This window comes from Solea senegalensis, unplaced genomic scaffold (assembly GCF_019176455.1).
Source record: "Solea senegalensis isolate Sse05_10M unplaced genomic scaffold, IFAPA_SoseM_1 scf7180000015743, whole genome shotgun sequence".
NCBI lineage: Eukaryota > Metazoa > Chordata > Actinopteri > Pleuronectiformes > Soleidae > Solea > Solea senegalensis.
The window spans coordinates 19,022-46,305 of record NW_025321436.1 but is presented as its reverse complement, the minus strand read 5'-3'; the positions used below and the strand labels follow the sequence as shown (position 1 = coordinate 46,305).

General features: G+C 42.2%; 1 protein-coding gene across 3 annotated transcripts in view; it reads right to left on the bottom strand.

The window, feature by feature from the left end:
- Positions 1–225: 225 nt before the first annotated feature.
- The window catches only part of zswim8 (zinc finger, SWIM-type containing 8), a 41,174-nt gene continuing 14,115 nt past the window's right edge, over positions 226–27,284 (bottom strand). The window contains exons 9-27 of one of the 3 annotated variants that reach the window (XM_044017694.1): positions 27,012–27,187; positions 23,879–24,969; positions 23,634–23,833; positions 19,465–19,596; positions 19,011–19,190; positions 18,058–18,241; positions 16,217–16,324; positions 16,010–16,134; positions 15,532–15,844; positions 14,236–14,391; positions 10,434–10,656; positions 8,891–9,180; positions 8,568–8,791; positions 7,913–8,410; positions 5,675–5,852; positions 4,074–4,250; positions 3,660–3,779; positions 3,083–3,261; positions 226–697 (exon numbers count right to left, since the gene is read on the bottom strand). In XM_044017694.1, the coding sequence (XP_043873629.1) occupies positions 494–697; positions 3,083–3,261; positions 3,660–3,779; positions 4,074–4,250; positions 5,675–5,852; positions 7,913–8,410; positions 8,568–8,791; positions 8,891–9,180; positions 10,434–10,656; positions 14,236–14,391; positions 15,532–15,844; positions 16,010–16,134; positions 16,217–16,324; positions 18,058–18,241; positions 19,011–19,190; positions 19,465–19,596; positions 23,634–23,833; positions 23,879–24,969; positions 27,012–27,187 (4,758 nt within the window). In that variant the 3' untranslated portion in view covers positions 226–493. Of the gene's footprint in view, positions 698–3,082; positions 3,262–3,659; positions 3,780–4,073; positions 4,251–5,674; positions 5,853–7,912; positions 8,411–8,567; positions 8,792–8,890; positions 9,181–10,433; positions 10,657–14,235; positions 14,392–15,531; positions 15,845–16,009; positions 16,135–16,216; positions 16,325–18,057; positions 18,242–19,010; positions 19,191–19,464; positions 19,597–23,633; positions 24,970–27,011; positions 27,188–27,284 lie in introns of all 3 variants that reach the window. The other 2 variants (XM_044017693.1, XM_044017692.1) reach the window with 2 other exon arrangements.

Below are 27,284 nucleotides of genomic sequence, written 5' to 3'. Positions count from 1 at the left end.
ACTGAAAAAATCCTCACATTTCTCTTATTAAACTTGTGTTTTTTCCTTTTCTCCCGCACTGCACATCCACAGCATCAGCACTCACATCAACAAACTCAACTGTAGAAAAACTAGGAAACACTGGAAATAAAGTGAGGATGGAGGTGCGACAGACAGACAGACATACAGACCCATCAAATGTCTTCAGTGTGGGGGAAATGGAAAAGACGGGTTAGATGCAGAAAGGAAGGAGTACACTTTTTAATTTCCACAGTTACACCAACATGAACCAAGAAAAAAGAACAAGTGAGGAGGAGTCAGTGGAAAAGAGAAGAAGAAGAAAAAGAAGAAGAGAGCAGGTTTATAAAAAGTCTCTGTGGTGATTGTCCTGTCTCTGTGCTGTGTTGTGTTGCAGGGAAACCACACAGCAGCAGATGTAGTGGCAGTAGCAGTGTTGGAGGCAGCCTGAGCCTCAGCCTCAGGACCAGGACCAGGACCAGGATCAGGACCAGGATCAGGGTGAGAAGGTTGCCATTTCCAGGGAAATGCGCTGCCACAGCTCCTTGGTCTGTTTGCCTCTCTTCAGGTTCTGCAGCACGTCGTTAAACTGCATCACGCCCACAGGCGTCAGACAGAACGCTCCTCTCGCGCTGCGGATGATGTTGACAAAGTCGTCATAGTCTGCAGGTGTCAGGTGGATGAGCCGGTGGTGGATGTACTGCACACAGAGACACACACAGTTGTGACAGTCGCACAATAATCACATTCTACACAGAGAAACTACTGAACGTCCTACTAACACCCTGCTAACACCATGCTAACACCCTGCTAACACCATGCTAATAGGCCTCCCGACCCGTGCTGTGAAACCACTACAGTTGGTCGAGATCACGGCGGTCCCCCTCTGTTCATTGAGCTCCTCTTCCTCCCTTAGTCGCTCCTCTTCCTCCCTTAGTCGCCTGCATCAAACCCAGATGACTGACACTAGCCTACAGAGTGTTTCCTGGGTCTGCTCCCACTGACTTAAATGCTCCTAAAGGCTCATGTTAGCCAACGACTCCGTTCATTAAAGGATTATTCCTGATTTTGAAAAATGCCACCAGTGCAGGGGGGCGTGGTCTGGTGGACTCGCGGTGGAGAGACAAAGACGCCAGAAGCCGACGTTAAAAAGTTAATGCAGCAGCTGGAGTTTGGTGAACATCAGCTATGATTTCAACACTTTAAACTAAACCTGAATCAACAAATAACAAATAAGTAACAAATAAATAACAAGTAAATAACAAATAAGTAATAACAATTAAATAACAAATAACAAGTAAATAACAAGTAAATTACAAATAACAAGTAAATAACAAATAACAAGTAAATAACAAGTAAATAACAAATAAGTAACAAATAAATAACAAGTAAATAACAAATAAGTAACAAATAAATAACAAGTAAATAACAAATAACAAGTAAATAACAATTCAATAACAAATAACAAGTAAATAACAAGTAAATTACAAATAACAAGTAAATAACAAATAACAAGTAAATAACAAATAAATAACAAGTAAATAACAAATAAGTAACAAATAAATAACAAGTAAATAACAAATAACAAGTAAATAACAATTAAATAAAATAACAAGTAACAAGTAACAAAATAACAAATAACATAAGTAACAAATAAATAACAAGTAAATAACAAATAAATAACAAGTAAATAACAAATAAGTAACAAATAAATAACAAGTAAATAACAAATAAGTAACAAGTAAATAACAAATTAATAACAAGTAAGTAACAAATAAATAACAAGTAAATAACAAATAAGTAACAAGTAAATAACAAATTAATAACAAGTAAATAACAAATAAGTAACAAATAAATAACAAGTAACAAATAAATAACAAGTAAATAACAAATAAGTAACAAGTAAATAACAAACAAATAACAACAAAACGGTGGTTCAGAGGTTTAGTCAGTAAACAGACAATCACTCCTTCACAAGAACACGATGCAGAAAGCAGGTTCAACAAACTCTGAGTTTTCGGTTTCAGAACAGCTGATCAGCATTAGTTCAATCAACTCTGAGTATGTTCACTCTGAGTTACAATAAGTGTGTGTGTGTGTGTGTGTGTGTGTGAGGAATCAATGGAGCTCTGATACTATGATTCGCCATGGCAACAGGTAAACAAAGAGCACAGATGAGCAGAAATATTAACACATGCCATCGACCATGACATTTAGTCAATAAATGAACACGTTTACATTTTATACAGCGTAATCCACTCATTCATCATTTAACAGACTTTCATTTCATTAATGGATGATAAATGCTGCAGTCCTAACATTATGTTACATTTGATTTGATATTTATTCAGCTGTAACCTGACGACACACAAACTGAAGATGAGAATATGGATCAAACTGATCGTTTATTTATGGACGTATAAATATAACGGACTCATTTTTTTGACTCTATTTTACATGAAAACACTATTTCATGACTATATTTCCACGTGTAAATATAAACACAGTCACTGAAATGCTGTCAAACATTAAGATTTTTGCGCTTTACAAATCCAAGTCATCATTATTATTATTATTACTATTTATTAATAATAAGATTAATGTGCACAGTGTTGGTGTGAACTACGAGGGAGGCCGTCCTGCAACCCCCATATCGTGAGCCCCTAAACCCGGGGTATAGTTCGCACACTGGAAGTAACATCTGATTGGGAGTTCGATGTTTTGAATTTGGCAGGTGAATGCGCTCTGATATCGACTGTATGAATGAGGACATGAGACGAGTGTCAGACTCAGCAGCAGCAGCAGGAGGACGAGGAGACACAGAGAAACTCAGGGTTTGTTGCGAGCAGGTTAGGTTCACGGACTATGTTGCCTTTGTGAAACCAAAAAAACAGAGTTTCCCTCATCTCAGGGTAAACTAACCCAGAGTTTTCACTAAACCTGCTTTCTGAAACGGGCCCCCGGCCTGTTATGGCTCTTTTCCACCATGGTCCCACCCCCACCTCGCCCCGCCCCAACAGTCTGACACTTGTGACTTCATTTTGAACGCAGGACAGGCTGAGGTGAGGGTGGAGGCGTGTCCTACCTGCAGGTAAGCCTGTTGGCAGCGCTGGACAAGCTGATGGAAAGCAGGTGTCCGGAGGTGGGCGTGGATGTGGGCGGGGTTTAGCCTCTGCAGAGCTTCCATGATGATCTCCTGCAGGACAAACGGACTGAGGACACCTTTTGCTGCTCCTACACAGAACTGGTACACATAGTTGACTCCTGACAGAGAAGAGGAGACGAAAGAGAGACAAGTGTTGGATTAACATTCTTAACTTTACGTTTACGTTTACTTTCTTATTCCTACGACTGACCCAGCCGTCACAAAATGCCCCCAGTTTAACTGTCACTGAGGCCACAGTAAATGTTGAGATTAACCAGATTAACCAGAGAGACCCAAACTTATTAAACACTTTCTCTCAGGACTTTAGTACGTGTGACAGTACTGTACTACTATAAGACTTCATCTGGATTAGAGTTCATACAGTTAGCCTTTTAGCTTTCCCCTTACAGGACATCACAGGACCTTACAGGATCTTACATGATCTTACAGGACCACATAAAACCCTTAACTATCACTTAAACACCACAGTGACACTTAAGGAGAAAGTCAGGCTCACCGAGGCGAGCGGCCAGTCCCAGCAGCCACTTCACATCTTCAGTGTAAGGAGGACTCCTGGAGAAGTTGTTAGGATGGTCGTTGTGAGCTCTTCTACCCAGCATCTCTAATGCCAGCATGCCTACACGCACACGCGCACACACACACGCACGCGCACGCACGCACACGCACACACAGACACAAACACACGTTACCTTCAGACCTTAAATGCTCCTCGAGGAGCCGCGGGTGAGGATGTAGCTCGACATCTAAATCCCACACCTCCACATTTTAATCCTGTGTAACTTCCTACAGTAATAATTCCAAACATTTGTGAGTCTTCACTCTCCTCACGTCTCTCTCTTGCTGATAAGGAGCTAAGATGCAGAGTGAAGGTATGAAGGAGACATGTAAGTGAGCTTCACTAGCTCCTTACCAACTCTGTAGGCCGAGTGCAGGTGGTGCAGCCCCTGCTGGCTGATCGGCTGACTGTGCTGCTCGTCCTCTGCCAGGAAAGTGTGAGTGCTGACCATGGAGCCGGGCTGTGAGGAGAGGGACGGCATGGACGCTCCCTGAATGGTCTGGATGGTCTGGCCCGCATGGACGCTGCCGACTGTTCAGCACACACACACACACACACTTCATCATGTGTTTCTGATCTGCTGCTGGTTTTACTTAAAGTTTGTCTTTGACATTTTCAATCAATAATAACATTTTTAATACACACTCAACTTAATCTACTGGCCCTGCAAATATTCACCAGAAAAGCTTTTACTTTGAAATGAAGTTTGTGCCACTTTTCTCACTCCCTCACTCCCTGCACCAACGTCTGCAAGTTTCCATCACAACACACCAGAGTTTTTGTGTACACATTAATCACAAACACAGTAAAGGAGGTGGGAACAGACGCAGCACTCTGTGTCCCATCAGCTAATAACTCAGATATATAGACTTATACATATAGACTATAGGACACAGGAAGGGAGGAGTTTTATCTAAGGACAGACGGACACACTGACAAACAGTCGTACTAGAGAGAGGACTGAAAAGTTCTTGTTTTAAGGAAAAATAATCTCCCATAGTGGGATCATTTATGAGAATAAAGTCGTAAATTCATCAGAATAAAGTCTTAATTTATGAGATTAAAGTCATGAGAATAAAGTCTTAATTTACGAGATTGCCCTACTCTCATCCCATCTTCAAAACCGAACATACGGAATAACCTGGAGAGTATCTGTGTCGGAACCTTGTCCTCTAACTACTGGGGTCCCTCAGGGTTCTGTCCTGGGCCCTCTCCTCTTCTCTCTGTACACCAACTCTGTTTCTGTTGTTCACTCTCATAGTTTTTCCTATCACAGCTACGTCATTGTCTCTTTTCCCCGGTCCGAAACACACGTAACAGAACGGATCTCTGCTCGTCTGACTGACATCTCTCAGTGATGTCTGACCATCAGTTGAAAAGATGAAGAATCTCATTGTTTGTGAAACCTATTCTAAAGTACAATTCCACGAAACTCTCCTCTTCTAAAACAACAAAGTTAGAATATTACGACTTTATTCTCGAAGTCTGTGAAAAATGTGTTTTCTCAGTGTGGCCCGAACACCTAGTTGTACTAGAATATTTCAAACGGGGGGAAAAATCTGGTGCAAAACTTGCTTGAAAAGATGATTTTTCTTCTTCACCCATAAAAACAAGAATGATTTTCCATAAATTAGAACTTATTTTACTTTGTTAAAAATTGAGTTGGGCTGAAAATGGCAAGAAGTGGATTGTGCTGCTATAAAAACCTGCACATTCAGCACTTTTCAGCTGGGCAGTGAGAATTTGGTCATTACTGAGAATTCCTTAGAGGTGGGGGTTGTGGGGCAACAGCAGTTACACACTGAAGCCTAAACATACACACAGATTAGAATAACCTTGTTTTTAATGGCTAAAAATGTGTTTTTCCTGTGGGTCATGTACACCTACTAACCCTTCAGATCTAAATTAAAAGCTAAAAAGCTGCTACAGAGTAGCCACACAGAGACAGTCCTCACCTGCTACAGTGGTGCTGAGCGGCAGGCCGCTCTCAGTGTGGTAGGGATGGACGGCTATTTGAGTCATGGATGGGACGGGGACACCAGGGAAGGTCACAGCTGTGGCTGCCATGGGTGGCTGTGGGCCAGTGGCCACGGAGAACGGGAACTGAGCCCCAATAAACGCTGGGTGCATTCCCTGAAGAGGCAACAAATACAGAGCAAAACAGTGTTCATTTAACAACAGTAACAGTTTGAGGATTCATCTGATGATAGAACTGTCTGCAGCAATGGGCTAACCCTAACCCTGCAACGAGGTTCATTATATCGATGAACAAATTTGTCCCGAAATAGCGTTTCAATTTCAACACTACCAACCATACATACATACAAACAAACACACAAACATATACACATACATGCAAACATATGCACATACTGTACATACAAACATATACATGCAAACATATACACATACACATACATACAAACACATAAACATATACATACAAACATATAAACATAAACACACAAACATATACACATACATGCAAACATATGCACATACATACAAACATATACACATACACACATACATACAATCACAAACAAACATATACATGCAAACATATACACATACACATACATACAAACACATAAACATATACACATACATACAAACATATAAACATAAACACATACATACAAACATATACACATATACATACAAACATAAACATAAACACACAAACATATACACATACATGCAAACATATGCACATACTGTACATACAAACATATACATGCAAACATATACACATACACATACATACAAACACATAAACATATACATACAAACATATATAAACACACAAACATATACACATACATGCAAACATATGCACATACATACAAACATATACACATACACACATACATACAATCACAAACATATACACATACATGCAAACATATGCACATACATACAAACACATAAACACATACATACAAACATATACATGCAAACATATACACATACACACATACATACAAACACATAAACATATACACATACATACAAACATATAAACATAAACACATACATACAAACATATACACATATACACACAAACATATACACATACATGCAAACATAAACACATACACACATACATACAAACACAAACATATACACATACATGCAAACATATGCACATACATACAAACATATACACATACACACATACATACAAACACATAAACACATACATACAAACATATACACATATACACACAAACATAAACACATACACACATACATACAAACACAAACATATACACATACATGCAAACACAGGCACATACATACAAACATATACATGCAAACATATGCACATACATACAAACATATACATGCAAACACATACACACATACATACAAACACAAACATATACACACAAACATATACACATACCTACAAACATAAACACATACACATACATACAAACATATATACATACAAACAAACAAACATATAAATATATATACACAGACATACACACATATAAACATACAAACATATACATGGGGTGGGTGGAGTGGCTCAGTGGTTAAGACCAGTACCCTATGTGCGACAGACATCATGCTCGCAATGGTCACAAGTTCGACTCCACCCCTGGCTGATTGTACTCAATTCCATTGTAAGTCGCTTTGGATAAAAGCGTCTGCTAAACGACATGTAATGTAATGTAATATAAACATATACATGTAAACATGTAAGTTGAAAGTAAATAAACGACAGAGCAATAATTATCTATGTCAGAAAACAAGACAGAGTCTCTGCAAATGTCTGTAGAGACAAAAAATTGAAATAAAACCAAATGTAAAAATGTGCTGTGTTAATTTAACAGTAACAGGGATCAGCCATCCCATAAACTGGGAACATATTATTATTATTATTGCTATTATTATTAATAATGACAAACAACACTAAGGGAAAGTCAGACAGTCAGGAGGAAAGTACTGTTTCTTAACATTAAAATAAACTAAAGGTCACAATATTACTGTTGTATTATTATAAACGCTTTGTTGACTGGATGCAGGTTCATGTGAGAATACACTGCACCACATGAATAAAGGGTTTTTTGTTTTAAGGTGTCTTAAATGCAGTGTTAGAGACTTTTAAATGAAAATGAAGCCTTTTTCTACATGATAAAGATAAATGAAGCAGCCCTTAATATTTGAAGGAAACCTCTGACCTGTGGATAAGCAGCTCCAGTCACAGGAAAGACAGTGGGGCGGGGGACATGCTGCAGAGGGTGTCCCAGGTACTGTGGGGTGCACACAGTGGGGAGGTGGGCCTGTATGGTGGTGTAGGGGTGGAGGCCCTGGGTGTGAGGGTGAGCCATGGCCTGGCCTGCGATGGCGTGGGACTGGTAGATGGTGGAGCCCACGGAGATGACGGGCACCACAGCCGCTGCAGTGACCGAGGCCGTGACCGTCGCCGTCCCCTGAGACTCCATGTTGACCCCGCCGTCCAGCACCACGCAGGTGGATTCCTGCGATCTCCTGCCAGAACCCCCGTTGGCCCCGCAGCGTCCAGACGTCTCCCTCTGCTGGGCCGAGCCCCCGCCCACAGACTGCTCGTACAGCCAGTACCACTGATGAGCCACTTCAAACAGAACCTCAGGATACACGCCCCCTCCTTTAGCTGCTTCCTCTACTGCCATGCAGGCCTTCTCCAGCATCACGTTGTCCTGGGGACACAGGGTGAGACACAGGGTGAGACACAGGGTGAGACACAGGGTGAGACACAGGACTTTTCATTTTAACATACACACATGTGTCAGTTCAATCATATAAAGTTTTCACAATAAAAAAGAGTTTTTATTAGAATGAAATCAAACACAGTACCTGCTCTTTACACTGCACCAGTGCTCTCTGGATCTCATTAGGATTCAGAGCATGAGCGTGGGGCAGACAGCTCAGGGCCAGCTCTGCTGCCGCCCGCACCATGTTAAGGTCTCTGGCCCGCGACGCTCGGTCTGCTAAGGACGCCACCTCTGGAGGAGTCAGGTGACCGTCCCAGCACTCAACCAAGATGTTCAGAGCAGCACTGCCAATCTCCATGGCCTGGCCTGACACACACACACGACATCAGTGTTACTCACTCACGACATCAGTGTCACACACACACGACATCAGTGTCTCACTCACTCACTCACTCACTCACTCACCAGTGATCCAGGACACATGAGAGGAGTAGGTCCTGGAGAGCCAGTTGGGAGAGACAAAGTTGTGTAGTCCAAGGGCGTACAGGCCGATTTCAAAGGCGCACAGGTGCAGGTTCCTGTGGGGCCCCTGGTGGCCCCCACTGGCTGAGGGCTGAGTGAAAATGGAGGTGGACGAGTTTCCTCCAGCTTTGATTAGCACCGTCTTGGCCAGCTCAAAGTAAAAATGTGCTGCGGCCTCTGACGGCTGATTGGGTACGTGGGGGGCGTGGCACTCTGGGCGCCGCCCTTTGTACCTGGACATACAAAGAAGAGGAACATGGTATAATAATAATAATAATAACAATAATACATTTAATTTAATTTAATTTAATTTAATTTAAAAGCGCCATTCAGATCACTCAAGGACACCTTACAAACAAAATGAATTAAAATCACACAATTAGATAAAAACCAAAAAACACATAAAATCAACACAATAAAATAGGGAAGTGACGTAAAAGCAGGGAGGTTAGAGGGAGTAGGCGCTCCGGAACAGGTGAGTTTTGGGTCTTGATTTGAAGAGGTGGAGAGAGTCACAGTTATGGAGGTCAGGTGGTAGGGTGTTACAGAGCTTGGGGAGCAGAGTGGCTGAAGGCTCTGCCCCCCATAGTGCTGAGGCGGGCAGGGGGCACAGAGAGGTGGATGGAGGAGGAGGATCTGAGGGAACGAGTGGGGGTGATGACGTACAGGAGGTCAGACAGGAAGGGAGGGGCAAGGTTGTGGATGGCAGTGGAACTGGATATTGAAATTATGGAGGATGTGGCCAAGGGGGAGGAGATAGTTGATGAAGAGAAGGGGCCCCAGGACAGATCCCTGGGGCACACCAGTAGTGACTGGGGAGGGTTTTGAAGTGAAAGATTTGAGCTGTACAAACTGAGCGCGGCCTGTGAGGTAAGAGTGGAACCAGCTGAGGGGAGAGTGGGAGAGGCCAATGTAGGAGAGGCTACTGATGAGGATAGGGTGTGAGATGGTGTCGAAGTCAGCACTCAGATCAAGGAGGATGAGGATGGAGACAGAACCAGAATCAGCTGCAATGAGGAGGTGGTTGGTGATTTTGATTAAGGCGGTCTCTGTGCTGTGACGGGGCGGAAACCAGACTGGAAAGGCTCGTAGAGTGAATGGAGGGAAAGGTGACAGTGAAGTTGGGTGGCAGTTTTTTCAAGGATTTTGGAAATGAAAGGTAAGTTAGAAATGGGGCGGAGGTTATCGTAATTGTTGGGGTCTGAACCGGGTTTAAGCATTGTTCTCAGACTCTAACCAATGACAGAGGATTTCAGAGAGGGTGCAAGGGTTAGCTTTCCTTTTTTTAAATAAAAACTAGTGTGATTTCATCCTCTAATGTGAAAACTCAAAGTGAACCCTTGTGTGGATGGAGGAGGAGAAAAGACATGTGGATGAGTTTGACACCTTTAAATCATCACAGTCTCTTGTAACTCCTCCCACTGACCCTGATAATGTGCTTTCACTCGCTGTGACCGAGTAAAAAAAAAAGAAAGAGTATATTTACCTGCTGGTGTCATTGCTCTTCGCTCTGGCCCCGCCCCCTGCCCTACGAGAGCCGCTGGAGGAGGAGGAGCCCAACGAATCTGATGATGAACTGCTGATGCTGTCACTGTCCTGGCCCCGCCCCCACGATGCTGCGGCCCAGCCGCCCCGGAGTGGGCGGCGGCTGAGGGTGGGGGAACTGTCTGAGGTGGTTTCTGGAGCACTGCTGTCGATACTTGCCATGCCTGAGCACAAACCACACTCCACATCAATACTCTGAGTATGATACATGACCAGTGGCATGAAAACAAATACCACTTCATTTCATGTTTTTGTGTGTGTGTGTTACGCGATTAGTTGTGGTTTATGAATAGCAACTATTCCATTCCATTCCATTCTAGTCCAGTGTTTAGTTAAACCTTCAGGATGAATCTACACACACTGCACAACAGTGATGTGTTGGGAGCATTTAAAAACACTGAGAAATGATTTACCTCACCCTGAACGTCGTCTTAAGGCTGGGTAACAGAAAGAATATCTGGATCCTGATATAAGAGATATATGTGGAATACACTAAATACACTTTATAACATCTATATACGGCCCAGCCCTAAATACACTATATAACAAATATATACGGCCCAGCCCTAAATACACTATAACATCTATATACTGCCCAGCCCTAAATACATATATAACATCTATATAATCTAAATGCCCTAAATACACTATATAACATCTATATACCCCAGCCCTAAATACACTTTATAACATCTATATAAATACACTATATAACAAATATAAGCCCAGCCCTAAATACACTATAACATCTATATACTGCCCAGCCCTAAATACACTATATAACATCTATATACGGCCCAGCCCTAAATACACTATAACATCTATATAAAATACACTATATAACAGCCCAGCCCTAAATAATAATATATATACGCCATATAGCCGCCAGCCCCTAAATACACTATATAACATCTATATACGGCCCAGCCCTAAATACACTATAACATCTATATACTGCCCAGCCCTAAATACACTATATAACATCTATATATGCCCAGCCCTAAATACACTTTATAACATCTATATACTGCCCAGCCCTAAATACACTATATAACATCTATATACTGCCCAGCCCTAAATACACTTTATAACATCTATATACCTAAATACATATAACATCTATAAGCCCTAAATACACTTTATAACATCTATATAACCCTAAATACACTATATAACAAATATATGCCCAGCCTAAATACACTATAACATCTATATATATGCCCAGCCCTAAATACACTATATAACAACTATATAGCACTAAATACACTATAACATCTATATACTGCCCAGCCCTAAATACACTATATAACAAATATATACTGCCCAGCCCTAAATACACTATATAACATCTATATACTGCCCAGCCCTAAATACACTTTTATAACATCTATATATGCCCAGCCCTAAATACACTATATAACAAATATATCCCAGCCCTAAATACACTATAACATCTATATGGCCCAGCCCTAAAGACACTATATAACAAATATATACAGCACTAAATACACTATAACATCTATATACTGCCCAGCCCTAAATATATAACATCTATATAACCCTAAATACACTATAACATCTATATACTGCCCAGCCCTAAATACACTATATAACATCTATACTGCCCAGCCCTAAATACACTATATATATATATACTAGCCCTAAATACACTATAACATCTACTGCCCAGCCCTAAATACTTTATAACATCTATATACTGCCCAGCCCTAAATACACTATATAACATATATACTGCCCAGCCCTAAATACACTATATAACATCTATATACTGCCCAGCCCTAAATACACTATATAACATCTATATACCCTAAATACACTTTATAACATCTATATAGCCCTAAATACACTATATAACAAATCTAAATATATAACATATATACTGCCCAGCCCTAAATACACTATACATCTATATACTGCCCACCCTAAATACACTATATAATCTATATACCCTAAATACACTATAACATCTATATACTGCCCAAATACACTATATACATATATAACATGCCCAGCCCTAAATACACTATATAACATCTATATGCGCCCTAAATACACTATAACATCTATATACTGCCCAGCCTAAATACACTATAACATCTATATACTGCCCAGCCTAAATATAACATCTATATACTGCCCAGCCCTAAATACACTATAACATCTATATACTGCCCAGCCCTAAATACACTATATAACATCTATATATGCATCCCTAAATACACTATAACATCTATATACGCCCAGCCCTAAATACACTATATAACAAATATATACTGCCCAGCCCTAAATACACTATATAACATCTATATACATAAATACACTATTTAACATCTATATTCCTAAATACACTATTTAACATCTATATACCCCAGCCCTAAATACACTATATAACATCTATATACTGCCCAGCCCTAAATACACTATTTAACATCTATATACCGCCCTAAATACACTTTATAACATCTATATACTGCCCAGCCCTAAATACACTATATAACATCTATATACTGCCCAGCCCTAAATACACTATAACATCTATACTGCCCAGCCCTAAATACACTATATAAACATCTATGCCCAGCCCTAAATACACTATATATCTATATACTGCCCAGCCCTAAATACACTATATAACATCTATATACTGCCCTACACTATAACATCTATATGCCCAGCCCTAAATACACTATATAACATCTATATAAATACACTATAACATCTATATAATACTGCCCAGCCCAGCCCTAAATACATATAACTATATACTGCCCAGCCCTAAATACACTATATAACATCTATATACCCTAAATACCACATCTATATACGGCCCTAAATACACTATTTAACATCTATATCTGCCCAGCCTAAATACACTTTATAAAATCTATATACGCCCAGCCCTAAATACACTTTATAACATCTATATACAGCCCCCACTAAATACACTATATAACATCTATATATGGCCAGCCCTAAATACACTATATAACATCTATACTGCCCAGCCCTAAATACACTTTATAACATATATACTCCCTAAATACACTATAAACATAATAGCCCAGCCCTAAATACACTATATAACATCTATATAAGCCCTAAATACACTAAATAACATCTATATACGCCCAACCCTAAATACACTATATAACATCTATATACGGCCCAGCCTAAATACACTTTATAACATCTATATACGGCCCAGCCCTAAATACACTATATAACATCTATATACGGCCCAGCCCTAAATACACTATATAACATCTATATACTGCCCAGACCTATTTTGAGTCCCACTCTACTTTGAATGCTTTTATGATGTCCTAATATCTATGAAGTTGATTAAATGAACAGCTGTGGTGGTTTACTGCTGAGTCCATGAAAAAGAAGTGCACCAGGAGCACTTGGTGGAAACATCCACAGAACATCCACAGTCTGATGACCAGCAGGGCTGCAACAACTTATCCATTATTCAATCAATTACTGAATTAAATGGCAACTATTAGCTTCTTAAATGTGAATGTTTTCTGGTTCCTTTGCTCCAAATAACAAAGAAATGCTTTGAAATGAATGATTTTGGTTTGTGAACAAACAACACAATCAAGAACATCATCAGTTGAGATTTTGGACACACCGATCAACATTTGTGGAACAAACAACTCATGAAATAACTGACAAAATAATCAACATATGAATGGATTATCTGCAGAGCATTATTGTACCAGTGTGTTTCTTCTTCTGTCGCACAGGTGAGCCCCAGCAGCGTTGGCTGTAACCACAGCGTGCGCCCAATGCTAGTCGACTGGGAACAGTGACCTCCAGCTTAAATGGAGCCGTCTCATTCTGCTGGTCACTGGATGAGGGAGGCCCGTCTGATACTGTGAGGTCACAAAACACAAGATGCTGTGTTACAATCAAGTCCATCCCCAAGTGTGTGGGAGCAGAAGAAGTCTTTGTTTTCACAAACATCAACCACCAGACTTCAGCGACTCGTTTCTGGAAACCTGCTCCAAACTCTGACGAGCTCTGAGGAAGCTCCACACTGCTGTGTCTCTGTGTTCTGAGACTGAGCTTCTGAGACTGAGGCTGAGTGTGTGTGTGTGCGTTTGTGTGTGTGTGTGTGTGTGTGTGCTCTCACCATGCTCCCTGGTCTCAGCAGTGTGTGTGTGTGTGTGTGTGTGTGTGTGTAGTGCTCCCTGGTCTCAGCTGTGTGTGTGTGTGTGTGTGTGTGTGTGTGTCTTGCTCACCATGCTCCCTGGTCTCAGCTGTGTGTGTGTGTGTGTGTGTGTGTGTGTGTGGCTCTCACCATGCTCCCTGGTCTCAGCTGTGTGTGTGTGTGTGTGTGTGTGTGTGTGTGTGTGTAGCTCTCACCATGCTCCCTGGTCTCAGCTGTGTGTGTGTGTGTGTGTGTGTGTGTGTGTGTGCCTCACCATGCTCCTGGTCTCAGCTGTGTGTGTGTGTGTGTGTGTGTGTGTGTGTTCTCATGTGTGTGTGTGTGTGTGTGTGTGTGTGCTCCTGGTCTCAGCTGTGTGTGTGTGTGTGTGTGTGCTCTCACCATGCTCCCTGGTCTCAGCAGTGTGTGTGTGTGTGTGTGTGTGTGTGTGTGTGTGTGTGTGTGTGTGTGCCTCTCACCATGCTCCCTGGTCTCAGCTGTGTGTGTGTGTGTGTGTGTGTGTGTGTGTGTGTGTGGGCTCTCACCATGCTCCTGGTCTCAGCAGTGTGTGTGTGTGTGTGTGTGTGTGTGTGTGTGTGTGTGTGTGTGTGTGGCGCTCACCATGCTCCCTGGTCTCAGCTGTGTGTGTGTGTGTGTGTGTGTGTGTGTGTGTGTCTTGGCTCTCACCATGCTCCCTGGTCTCAGCTGTGTGTGTGTGTGTGTGTGTCTCACCATGCTCCTGGTCTCAGCAGTGTGTGTGTGTGTGTGTGTGTGTGTGTGTGTGTGTGTGTGTGTGGCTCTCACCATGCTCCTGGTCTCAGCTGTGTGTGTGTGTGTGTGTGTGTGTGTGTGTGCGCGCTCTCACCATGCTCCCTGGTCTCAGCAGTGCTCTCCCCTGCTGTGCTGCTTTGCACTGGCTGTAGTTCGGCCTGATGAGCGACCTCTTCTGCAGCCAGTGTCACAGCAGAGGAAGAGGCTGTCACAGTGGGCACTGAAGAGGAAGATGAAGGTGCGTGTTTGGAGACTCCCCCTGTAGCTCCGCCCACCCCGCTGTGGCCAGAGACAGTGTGCTTGGATGGGCTGCGCTGGCTGCCGGCTGCTGGCTTACTGGAGTAGAAGGAGCTAAGAGTCTGAGGCTTGTGGGTCTGACTCTCCCTGTCCAACAACTTATCAAGTATCTGTGGATGTGAGAGAGACACAATTAGAGTTTTACTACTTGATATTGATTATTCTTCCCTATGTCTGTCAAAATGAAGGTGTAATGATTTTGAGTGTGAAGGCTCCTGTGTGCCAGGACTTTGGTGGAGGAGAGTGAGTGGTTTACAAACATGACTGACGGCTACCTTCTTCAGCTTGCTCTGGTCGTCCTTATACGTGATCATGAGGGCCAGAGCGAGGTCACCCTTCACACGCCTGGTTCCCTCACAGAGAAGAGGATGTTCTGCCTCGCTGACCGTCGTCTTCATGCCTGGAGACGAGCAGAGGTGAGAAACAGGATCAGCAGACGACATACGAGAAAGGAACCGTGAAGAACGACTTCCTGTTTTTACCTAATGCAGCAACAGCTGCCTCGAAGCCCAGCTCTTCATCACCGGGCATCTCGTTGTTGCGGTTACGGCTCGGTGGACGGGACCCTGTTGGGGACACCACTGCACAAACAATATGGAGAAGAGCAAAAGGGATGTTATTTCATGGAGTTCAAAATTCAATAAGTTCAAGTTTTAAATTAGTGAACTTTATTAGTCCCTCTCTGTTTAAAGGGGACATATTATGCAAAATCAACTTTTTAACCATTTTAATACTTATATTTGGGACTCTGGGGGCCCTACCAGTCACCAAAGTGTGGAAAAAGAATACTCAGTCATGTTTTCGTGGTCCCTCTTAGTGTAAGTATAGGCCATAAAACGCTCGATGTTGAATTCCCTGCGCTTATGACGTCAGCATGCGCATTTCACCGCGAATGTTACCGCCCCACCAGTAAGTTTACTTCGCGAGCTCCACCTTAGCTCCACCTTGTCCCTGCGAGAGTGCAGGCGAGGGAGGAAGAGCGGTATTATGTCAACGCGGAGGGACAAGTGTGCTGTTGGTGGCTGCACAGTGGAGCACAGTGTTTTACAGAGGATTTTATATATGAAGCTAATGTGCCGGATAAAGTCAGCAATCGTGTGTTCGCACCACTTCACATCAGACTGCGGCCAGCGGTCGCCGTATTTAGTCAGGGGACGTATTTGACCGACGTACAAACACACACATTGAAAAGATCTTGAAAAGATCACACAGAGGTCATAACTGACCATTCTGACACGTCCTAATTAAAAATATTTGTTCAGTACGTCCTCCATGACCGGAGCACAGACTCAGTCTGATACAATCACATAAAGCAGCTGTTTATGCAGCTCGCCGCTGACGATCAGCGGTGGCGATCAGCGGTGCTGCACTCTCTGTGCTGCACTCTCTGTGTCACCCTGATAGCCTAGAGCTCGCGGTGGCGATCAGCGTGTGCTGACTGTTCCTAAGTGTTTTTAACTGATTTACAGTTGGACAGTGTTTGGCTCGATCCTTATGTAGGACGTCTCTTCCTGTGACGGCACTCTCGCTGTTTTCTGCGCACGCTGCCATGTTGATATTGTCAGAGAACTAGTGGAGGGAGGGGGAGACGAATAGAGCTGTAAAGCTCTGTAAAGAGGACAAATCAGAAACCCTCTGGAAGAAGTGGGTGTGTGTTTGCCTGTGTCTCATTTGCATATAAAGGGACCATGCACAAAAACCGAGCGTTCTGAAAGGGGCGGGTTTAGCAGGGTTATTGAACTACTATGATTCTTCATCCTTATGGTATTTTGACCAAAGCATGTCACTGACATGTTCATTAGGACACCAGGGAACTATTTTAATGGGGGGAAATAGGGTATAATATGTCCCCTTTAACTCTTCCTCTCCTAGAAACCTTCTTAGAATGAGGGAGTAATGGGGGTTGGGTGCCTTGCTCACGGGTACCCCAGCCCTTTTCTGACCCGGTGGGGAGTCAAACCGGCAACCCTTTGGGCTACAAGCCCAGTTCCTAAATTCTTATTTATCAACTTTTGTGTTATGAGATATTTAATGATCTTTTTAATGTAAAATCTACAATTGTTATTTTGTTACATTATGAAAATGCTACATAAATAATAACCTCTTTATATAAACATCAGGTCAACAGTGTTTTAAATGTGGAGTAGGCAGTAGAAAATGACCCTGTGCAGTCAGTTTTAACACTATGTTACACAAACTACACAAACAAAAGGCCCAACACCGTTAGAATGGAACATTCCAAGCGGATCCAAACATCCTCAACATCTTCTACAAAGAGAAAAGCCAATGACTAGAATATTTTTTGAACATTATTGGTGCTTACCTGGAGTACACAGGACATCAAAGATGAAGCTGGCCAACATGAGCGGCAGCACCGGTCTGTAATCACAGAAGTTTCCGTCTCTCAGCTGCTCAGCTCTCTCTCTGATGGCCGACATCTCCACCAGACCCAGAGGGATCTTCTTCAACAGAGACACCACCTCTGACTCCTGATAGGCCAGCTTCACCTGCTCAGTCATCACACACACACACACACACAAAAACATGGCATCGTCCATTTTTCATTCCAAAAATCATTTCAGATGAAGATGAATCATTTTGGTTAAACATGAACCAACATGTCTGACATCATTCATCACATTATGGACCAATCAATCACTCAAACGATTAGAGCTGCAACTAATGATTATTTTCATTATCGATTCATCTGTCGATTATTTTCTCGATTAATTGTTTGGTCCATAAAATATCAGAAAACCTTAAAAATGTGGATCGGTGTTTGTCAAACGTGGAAATGATGATGTTCTCAAATGTCTTGTTTTGTCCACAAACCTAAATGATTAACTATTAATGATTTCTTTGTTATCCGGAACAAAGAAATGAAGAAAATATTCACATTTAAGAAGCTTAAACAATCGGAAACGTCGTTTTAATCATGAAAAAAGCTTCAAACCGATTAATTGATTATCAAAATAGTTGTAGATTAATTTATTAATCGATTAATAATCAATTCATTGATTAATTGTTTCAGTTCTAGAAATTATCACCATTTGCAGCCCTATACTAAACTCTCTGATGCAGCTGAACCTACTTAAAGTTAGATGAAGCTGAGCTCATATAACCTCATCATTTGATAATAACAAGAATAATACAACTACTAACAATAACACTACTAATAATAGTAATAATAATAATAATAATAATAATAATAATAATAACAATAACAACAACAACAACAACAACAATAATACTACAATAACGATGTATAAATGTGACCTCCAGAGCTTTGGTGGATGCCGGTGGTCTCTGGAGTTCCAGAGAGAACATGCCGGTGCTGAAGGCCAGGTTGTGCAGCTCCAGTCTCTCACTGAGGACAGTGAGGAGGAAAGCAGCTTTGGACAGCGTGTTAGTCGCCACCTGTGTCTGACGGCTGGTCGACACCTTGCTCTTCTTCCCCTAAACATCACGACAGACACAATAACAGTAATAATAATTAATCATTAATAATAATACATAATTAACAACTAACACTTCTCATTAGCTCATTCTTTCCTTTATGGATAAACAGATATGAGAAGAATCTGATGGCTTTCCTTCATGAAGAAAGGCTCAATATCCCACTACACAGTTCAACATGCAGACTGGTGACTTTGTACATCAGAAGGAGAGACGAGGTCAAAGGTCACAGGAGAATGTATCTCGAGCTGCTGGGACATGTCATGACATGTACCTTGGTCTGCGGCTGCTCCACCTTCAGGTCTGGAGGGTTAGCCAACAGGTCAGTGGCCAGCTCCACGGCCAGCCGGCACGCCTCGTTACTGTAACCATGGGCGTGAAGAGCCTCTGCACACGCAAACAGAACCTGCAGACACAGTCGCACACTTATAATATTTACTGTAACATGGACATACAGAGCCTCTGCACACACAAACAGAACCTGCAGACACAGTCACGCACCCTATAATATTTACTGTAACATGGACATACAGAGCCTCTGCACACACAAACAGAACCTGCAGACACAGTCACACTTATAATATTTACTGTAACATGGACATACAGAGCCTCTCACACAAACAGAACCTGCAGACACAGTCACACACTTATAATATTTACTGTAACATGGACATACAGCCTCTGCACACAAACAGAACCTGCAGACACAGTCACATTATAATATTTACTGTAACATGGACATACAGAGCCTCTGCACACACAAACAGAACCTGCAGACACAGTACACTTATAATATTTACTGTAACATGGACATACAGAGCCTCTGCACACACAAACAGAACCTGCAGACACAGTCACATTATAATATTTACTGTAACATGGACATACAGAGCCTCTGCACATAAACAGAACCTGCAGACACAGTCACATTATAATATTTACTGTAACATGGACATACAGAGCCTCTGCACACACAAACAGAACCTGCAGACACAGTCACACTTATAATATTTACTGTAACATGGACATACAGAGCCTCTGCACACACAAACAGAACCTGCAGACACAGTCACACACTTATAATATTTACTGTAACATGGACATACAGAGCCTCTGCACAAACAGAACCTGCAGACACAGTCACATTATAATATTTACTGTAACATGGACATACAGAGCCTCTGCACACACAAACAGAACCTGCAGACACAGTCACATTATAATATTTACTGTAACATGGACATACAGAGCCTCTGCACAAACAGAACCTGCAGACACGTCACATTATAATATTTACTGTAACATGGACATACACTGCACAAACAGAACCTGCAGACACAGTCACATTATAATATTTACTGTAACATGGACATACAGAGCCTCTGCACACAAACAGAACCTGCAGACACAGTCACATTATAATATTTACTGTAACATGGACATACAGAGCCTCTGCACACACAAACAGAACCTGCAGACACAGTCACATTATAATATTTACTGTAACATGGACATACAGAGCCTCTGCACACACAAACAGAACCTGCAGACACAGCACACTTATAATATTTACTGTAACATGGACATACAGAGCCTCTGCACACAAACAGAACCTGCAGACAGTCACACATTATAATATTTACTGTAACATGGACATACAGAGCCTCTGCACACTTAAACAGAACCTGCAGACACAGTCACATTATAATATTTACTGTAACATGGACATACAGAGCCTCTGCACACGCTAAACAGAACCTGCAGACACAGTCACATTATAATATTTACTGTAACATGGACATACAGAGCCTCTGCACACGCAAACAGAACCTGCAGACACAGTCACATTATAATATTTACTGTAACATGGACATACAGAGCCTCTGCACACCAAACAGAACCTGCAGACACAGTCACATTATAATATTTACTGTAACATGGACATACAGAGCCTCTGCACACACAAACAGAACCTGCAGACACAGTCACACTTATAATATTTTAACATGGACATACAGACAAAGCCTAACATGGACATACTCTGCACATAAACAGAACCTGCAGACACAGTCACATTATAATATTTACTGTAACATGGACATACAGAGCCTCTGCACACACAAACAGAACCTGCAGACACAGTCACATTATAATATTTACTGTAACATGGACATACAGAGCCTCTGCACAAACAGAACCTGCAGACACAGTCGCACTTATAATATTTACTAACATGGACATACAGAGCCTCTGCACACAAACAGAACCTGCAGACACAGTCACACACTTATAATATTTACTGTAACATGGACATACAGAGCCTCTGCACACGCAAACAGAACCTGCAGACACAGTCACATTATAATATTTACTGACATACAGAGCCTCTGCACACGCAAACAGAACCTGCAGACACAGTCACATTATAATATTTACTGTAACATGGACATACAGAGCCTCTGCACGCAAACAGAACCTGCAGACACAGTCACATTATATATTTACTGTAACATGGACATACACTAAACAGAACCTGCAGACACACAACACTTATAATATTTACTGTAACATGGACATACAGAGCCTCTGCACACACAAACAGAACCTGCAGACACAGTCACACTTATAATATTTACTGTAACATGGACATACAGAGCCTCTGCACACAAACAGAACCTGCAGACACAGTCACATTATAATATTTACTGTAACAATACAGAGCCTCTGCACGAAACAGAACCTGCAGACACAGTCACATTATAATATTTAACATGGACATACAGAGCCTCTGCACACACAAACAGAACCTGCAGACAGTCACACACTTATAATATTTACTGTAACATGGACATACAGAGCCTCTGCACACACAAACAGAACCTGCAGACACAGTCACACACTTATAATATTTACTGTAACATGGACATACAGAGCCTCTGCACACAAACAGAACCTGCAGACACAGTCGCACACTTATAATATTTACTGTAACATGGACATACAGAGCCTCTGCACATAAACAGAACCTGCAGACACAGTCACATTATAATATTTACTGTAACATGGACATACAGAGCCTCTGCACACACAAACAGAACCTGCAGACAGTCACACACTTATAATATTTACTGTAACATGGACATACAGAGCCTCTGCACACACAAACAGAACCTGCAGACAGTCACACATATAATATTTAGCATACAGAGCCTGCACACACAAACAGAACCTGCAGACACAGTCACATTATAATATTTACTGTAACATGGACATACAGAGCCTCTGCACACACAAACAGAACCTGCAGACACAGTCACACTTATAATATTTACTGTAACATGGACATACAGAGCCTCTGCACACACAAACAGAACCTGCAGACAGTCACACACTTATAATATTTACTGTAACATGGACATACAGAGCCTCTGCACAACAGAACCTGCAGACACAGTCACATTATAATATTTACTGTAACATGGACATACAGAGCCTCTGCACACTCTGCAGACACAGTCACCTACTGTAACATGGACATACAGAGCCTCTGCACACGAAACAGAACCAGACACAGTCACATTATAATATTTACTGTAACATGGACATACAGAGCCTCTGCACACGCAAACAGAACCTGCAGACACAGTCACATTATAATATTTACTGTAACATGGACATACAGAGCCTCTGCACACACAAACAGAACCTGCAGACACAGTCACATTATAATATTTACTGTAACATGGACATACAGAGCCTCTGCACACACAAACAGAACCTGCAGACACAGTCACACACTTCACACTGTACCCTACACAAGTTAAAAACATGGAGCATGAATGTAAAACACGTGTGTGTGTGTGTGTGTAGCAAATCTTCACAGTTCAGTGTTAAGTATAGAAAAAATACGTGATTAGAATCTGAGGCATTCACAGCTGGTCCAAGACATAAGTGAACTGAGCCACTGCTCAATGTGTGTGTTTACAAACATGACATCTTTACATATATATAGATATCTTAATTTATTTGGTGTATTTTGTAAAAAATTACTCACTTACTTAATTCTAGGCCACTCCTTTTACTGTATTAGGTCATCTAATCATCTCAATGACCACCTCACACAGGTAACACCAGGTGACATATCTGTGACTTTCATGAACATATACTCTGGAATGTCTTAAAAATAACAACATTTACTATGTTCTATTACATTTATTTAAATATGGCCAATTACAAAATAAAGAACACAACTACCCTGCACCAGATGAAGCTTTGACCTTCGACTGTCGAGGTCGTCTCAATAAAAGACGGTCACACTCTCATCCTGAAGCAGCAGTAACAGACATTTAAGAACTTAAATCTCTATGAATCTCATTACAGAGACTGCACCTTACAAGTGTGATATACACCCACACATGTGAACACTTTGTGTTTGTTCCTCACCTCCATGCGTCCTTCCTGCTCCAGAGGTTTGATTCCTGCAAAGATGTCTGGCTCCTCCTCCTGATGGTTGTCAGTCAGCTGACGCTCTGCTCCCTCCTCTGAGGCAGCGCTCAGGTAGTACGCTTGATAGTCGTCCTCACCCACAGCTTCTCCTCCAGCTGGTCTACCTGCAGCCGCTGCTCCTGCAGCTCCTGCAGCTCCTGCAGCTCCTGCAGCTCCTGGAGCTCCTGGAGCTCCTGGAGCTCCTGGAGCTCCTGCAGCCACCACCTCTCTGTGGCTGTGCGGTGCCTTTGCAGATGCGGGAGCGGTGCCTGTTCTTGCTGTTGTGCTGGAGGTAGATGGATGGTTACTGTCAGCTGAGTCCACATCTTCGTCTTTGTTCTGGACAGACTCCACCTCCGCCTCCGCCTGCTTCTCTGCAGCACTGGGCGTGTCCGTAACACCTGCCACCGTCTCTTTGGAGGGGAAGCAGGGGTGAGTGGGCTCTGGAGCAGGAAGTACAGCCACAGTAAGGCCGATGCACTTGGTATCAAAGATCTTGCCTCCCGTGCTGCTGCTGTTGTACTTGCGAGAGTCTCGAAGCAGGGGGCTCGGAGACGGCACCATCTCTGGTGGCGGAGGGAGGAACTCAAAAGTGTTGCTGGCCTCAGCGCCCAGAGCCAGATTGCAGCCATCATCCAGACTGAGCTCAGCCATGTCTGGCTCCAGGGAGCTATCCTCACTGCTGGTTCTCCGCTTGACGCTGGCGTGCTTACCGCCTCCTAACCCTCCACTTCCTGCAGCACCTCCAACAGATGCACCCTTTATACCTCCAGGAGTCAGTTTCAGCTTTCCTCCAGAGGAGGAGCCTGGCCCTTTGTACATGCACTTCACACCTCCATCGTCCAGGGACAGAGAGACGCTGCCCCCAAGACGGACCAGCATCCCCCCGCCGCCGCTCACAGACAGCCCCTTCCTCTTGGTCAGAATGGTCTCCTTGGGTCGCACTGCCACCTCCTGTTGGGACAAGTGACTGCTGCCTCTTCCTTTAAAATCTCCACCTTCAGCTCTCCCTACTCCCCCTGACTCAGCGTCTCCACCCCCCCCTGCGGCAGCTTTGACTCCTCGTTGATGTTGCACTGCTCTGGACCAGCAGAAGTTGGCGCTCTTCTTATCGGCACTACAGTAGGTGATGCCTTCCAGTGGGTAGGCAACCTCCCAGTTGAAATAGCAGGACTCGACCGCAGGCTTGAAGCCCTGGAACAGTTTATCCAAGGATTTCCGATGTTGCCCCCGCTTCACGATTTCAATGACTTTGAGATGCCACTGCTTCAACTGGACAGCCAGCTCCAGACGCCTGGAACACAGCAAACACGGCCTTTATTTTTCACTGGGGTTGATGTTTCATGATAAATGTGCTGATGTAACATCACATGTGTAACATGCAGTATCAGCGGTACAACGATAACTATCACTTGAATGGTCAGGATAATCGTGGGGAAAGTGCTGATATTTTTTGTGAGTGAATTGAAGTTTTCTTCCCCTGTTGCTAGGGTAAGGGTAAGGGTTTGCTCTGCTAACAACGTTGTGCAGAGGACGTAGGAAAACACATGAGAACTGGCAGGGACGAGCATTTCCAGCAAAAATGCAATACAAGAGACATTTTAGGAGTTTTAAAGCCCACATAGACCGAAAGCTCCAATTAACGCTGCGTTTGTGTGTGTATCTGCGTCATTACCTCGTTTATGAAACCCTAAAGTTTCAGAACAAACAGTTCAGCCACTGCTGAGAAAATAGTGTTGTATTGTTTTCCTGGGCTCTGCGAAGCGGATCGGCACTTCCTTAATTTGATGTCGTCAACAGAAATCCTCACCACTCCTCTCACCACCGTAGCGCCTCCTGGTGCAAGCACTAGTCCGGGCACATCCGGTTGCGTACATTCAAACGCAGAAGAAGAAGAACTACTCTCGTTGAAGCTGCTAAGATGCAGAGCATCCACCGTGCCAGAGGGGGAGCTGTGTATCTGAGAGCTGGCCTATCTATTACGTTACTTCCAGGTACCTGGCCAATCACAGGACAGTGGGAAAGCTCTCGTTGGCTGGCCAATCGCAATACAGTCCACATTCTAGGGGTGTGGTTTTGGTCTGAAACAGCGCGGCTGACGAGAGCGTCAGTGAGGAGATATTTTGATCGGCACGTTTGCAGCGATTAGGAGGTTTTTAATCATGAAAACAAGTTAATATATGTAAGTAGACCTCCATAACTAACATATATGTGTGACCATGAAAACAAGTTAATATATGTAAGTAGACCTCCATAACTAACATATATGTAACCATGAAAACAAGTTAATATATGTAAGTAGACCTCCATAACTAACATATATGTGTGACCCAAGTTAATATATGTGAAAACAAGTTAATATATGTAAGTAGACCTCCTAACTAACATATATGTGTGACCATGAAAACAAGTTAATATATGTAAGTAGACCTCCATAACTAACATATATGTGTGACCCATGAAAACAAGTTAATATATGTAAGTAGACCTCCATAACTAACATATATGTGACCATGAAAACAAGTTAATATATGTAAGTAGACCTCCATAACTAACATTTATATGTCATGAAAACAAGTTAATATATGTAAGTAGACCTCCATAACTAACATATACGTGACCATGAAAACAAGTTAATATATGTAAGTAGACCTCCATAACTAATATATATTTGACCATGAAAACAAGTTAATATATGTAAGTAGACCTCCATAACTAACATATATATGTGACCATGAAAACAAGTTAATATATGTAAGTAGACCTCCATAACTAACATATATGTGACCATGAAAACAAGTTAATATATGTAAGTAGACCTCCATAACTAACATATATGTGACCATGAAAACAAGTTAATATATGTAAGTAGACCTCCATAACTAACATATATGTGTGACCATGAAAACAAGTTAATATATGTAAGTAGACCATGTGACATATATGTGACCATGAAAACAAGTTAATATATGTAAGTAGACCTCCATAACTAACATATATGTGACCATGAAAACAAGTTAATATATGTAAGTAGACCTCCATAACTAACATATATGTGACCATGAAAACAAGTTAATATATGTAAGTAGACCTCCATAACTAACATATATGTGTGACCATGAAAACAAGTTAATATATGTAAGTAGACCTCCATAACTAACATATATGTGTGATACAAGCATTCTATGTCACCTTTAAGCAATAATTCCTGTAATAAAAAAAGAATAATTTATTACGATAATTATCTGTTAGTCACTAGTAGTTTGTCTAACAATATCGTCAGTCGTTCTTCTTATAGTCTGAATAACGGTGATCCCATGGTCCCAGTGGTCTGACCTGCAGGGGCTCATGGTCGGGTCGAGCACCGCCAGCCTCCAGAGCACCACCATCTCATCACACATGCTGGCACAGGCATGAGCCGCCACCTCTGACTGGCCGTTGCTGCGTCCAGTGTGGCCGCTGGCACTGCTGTGGGAGGCTGACGTCCGGACACTGTACCACCAGCTGATGATCTGAACACATTCACACAGACAGGTTACTTATTAAAACATAGAAATGCTTCAAAGTGAAGCTTAAATGGAACATATTATAGTTTCCTGAGATGCAGCT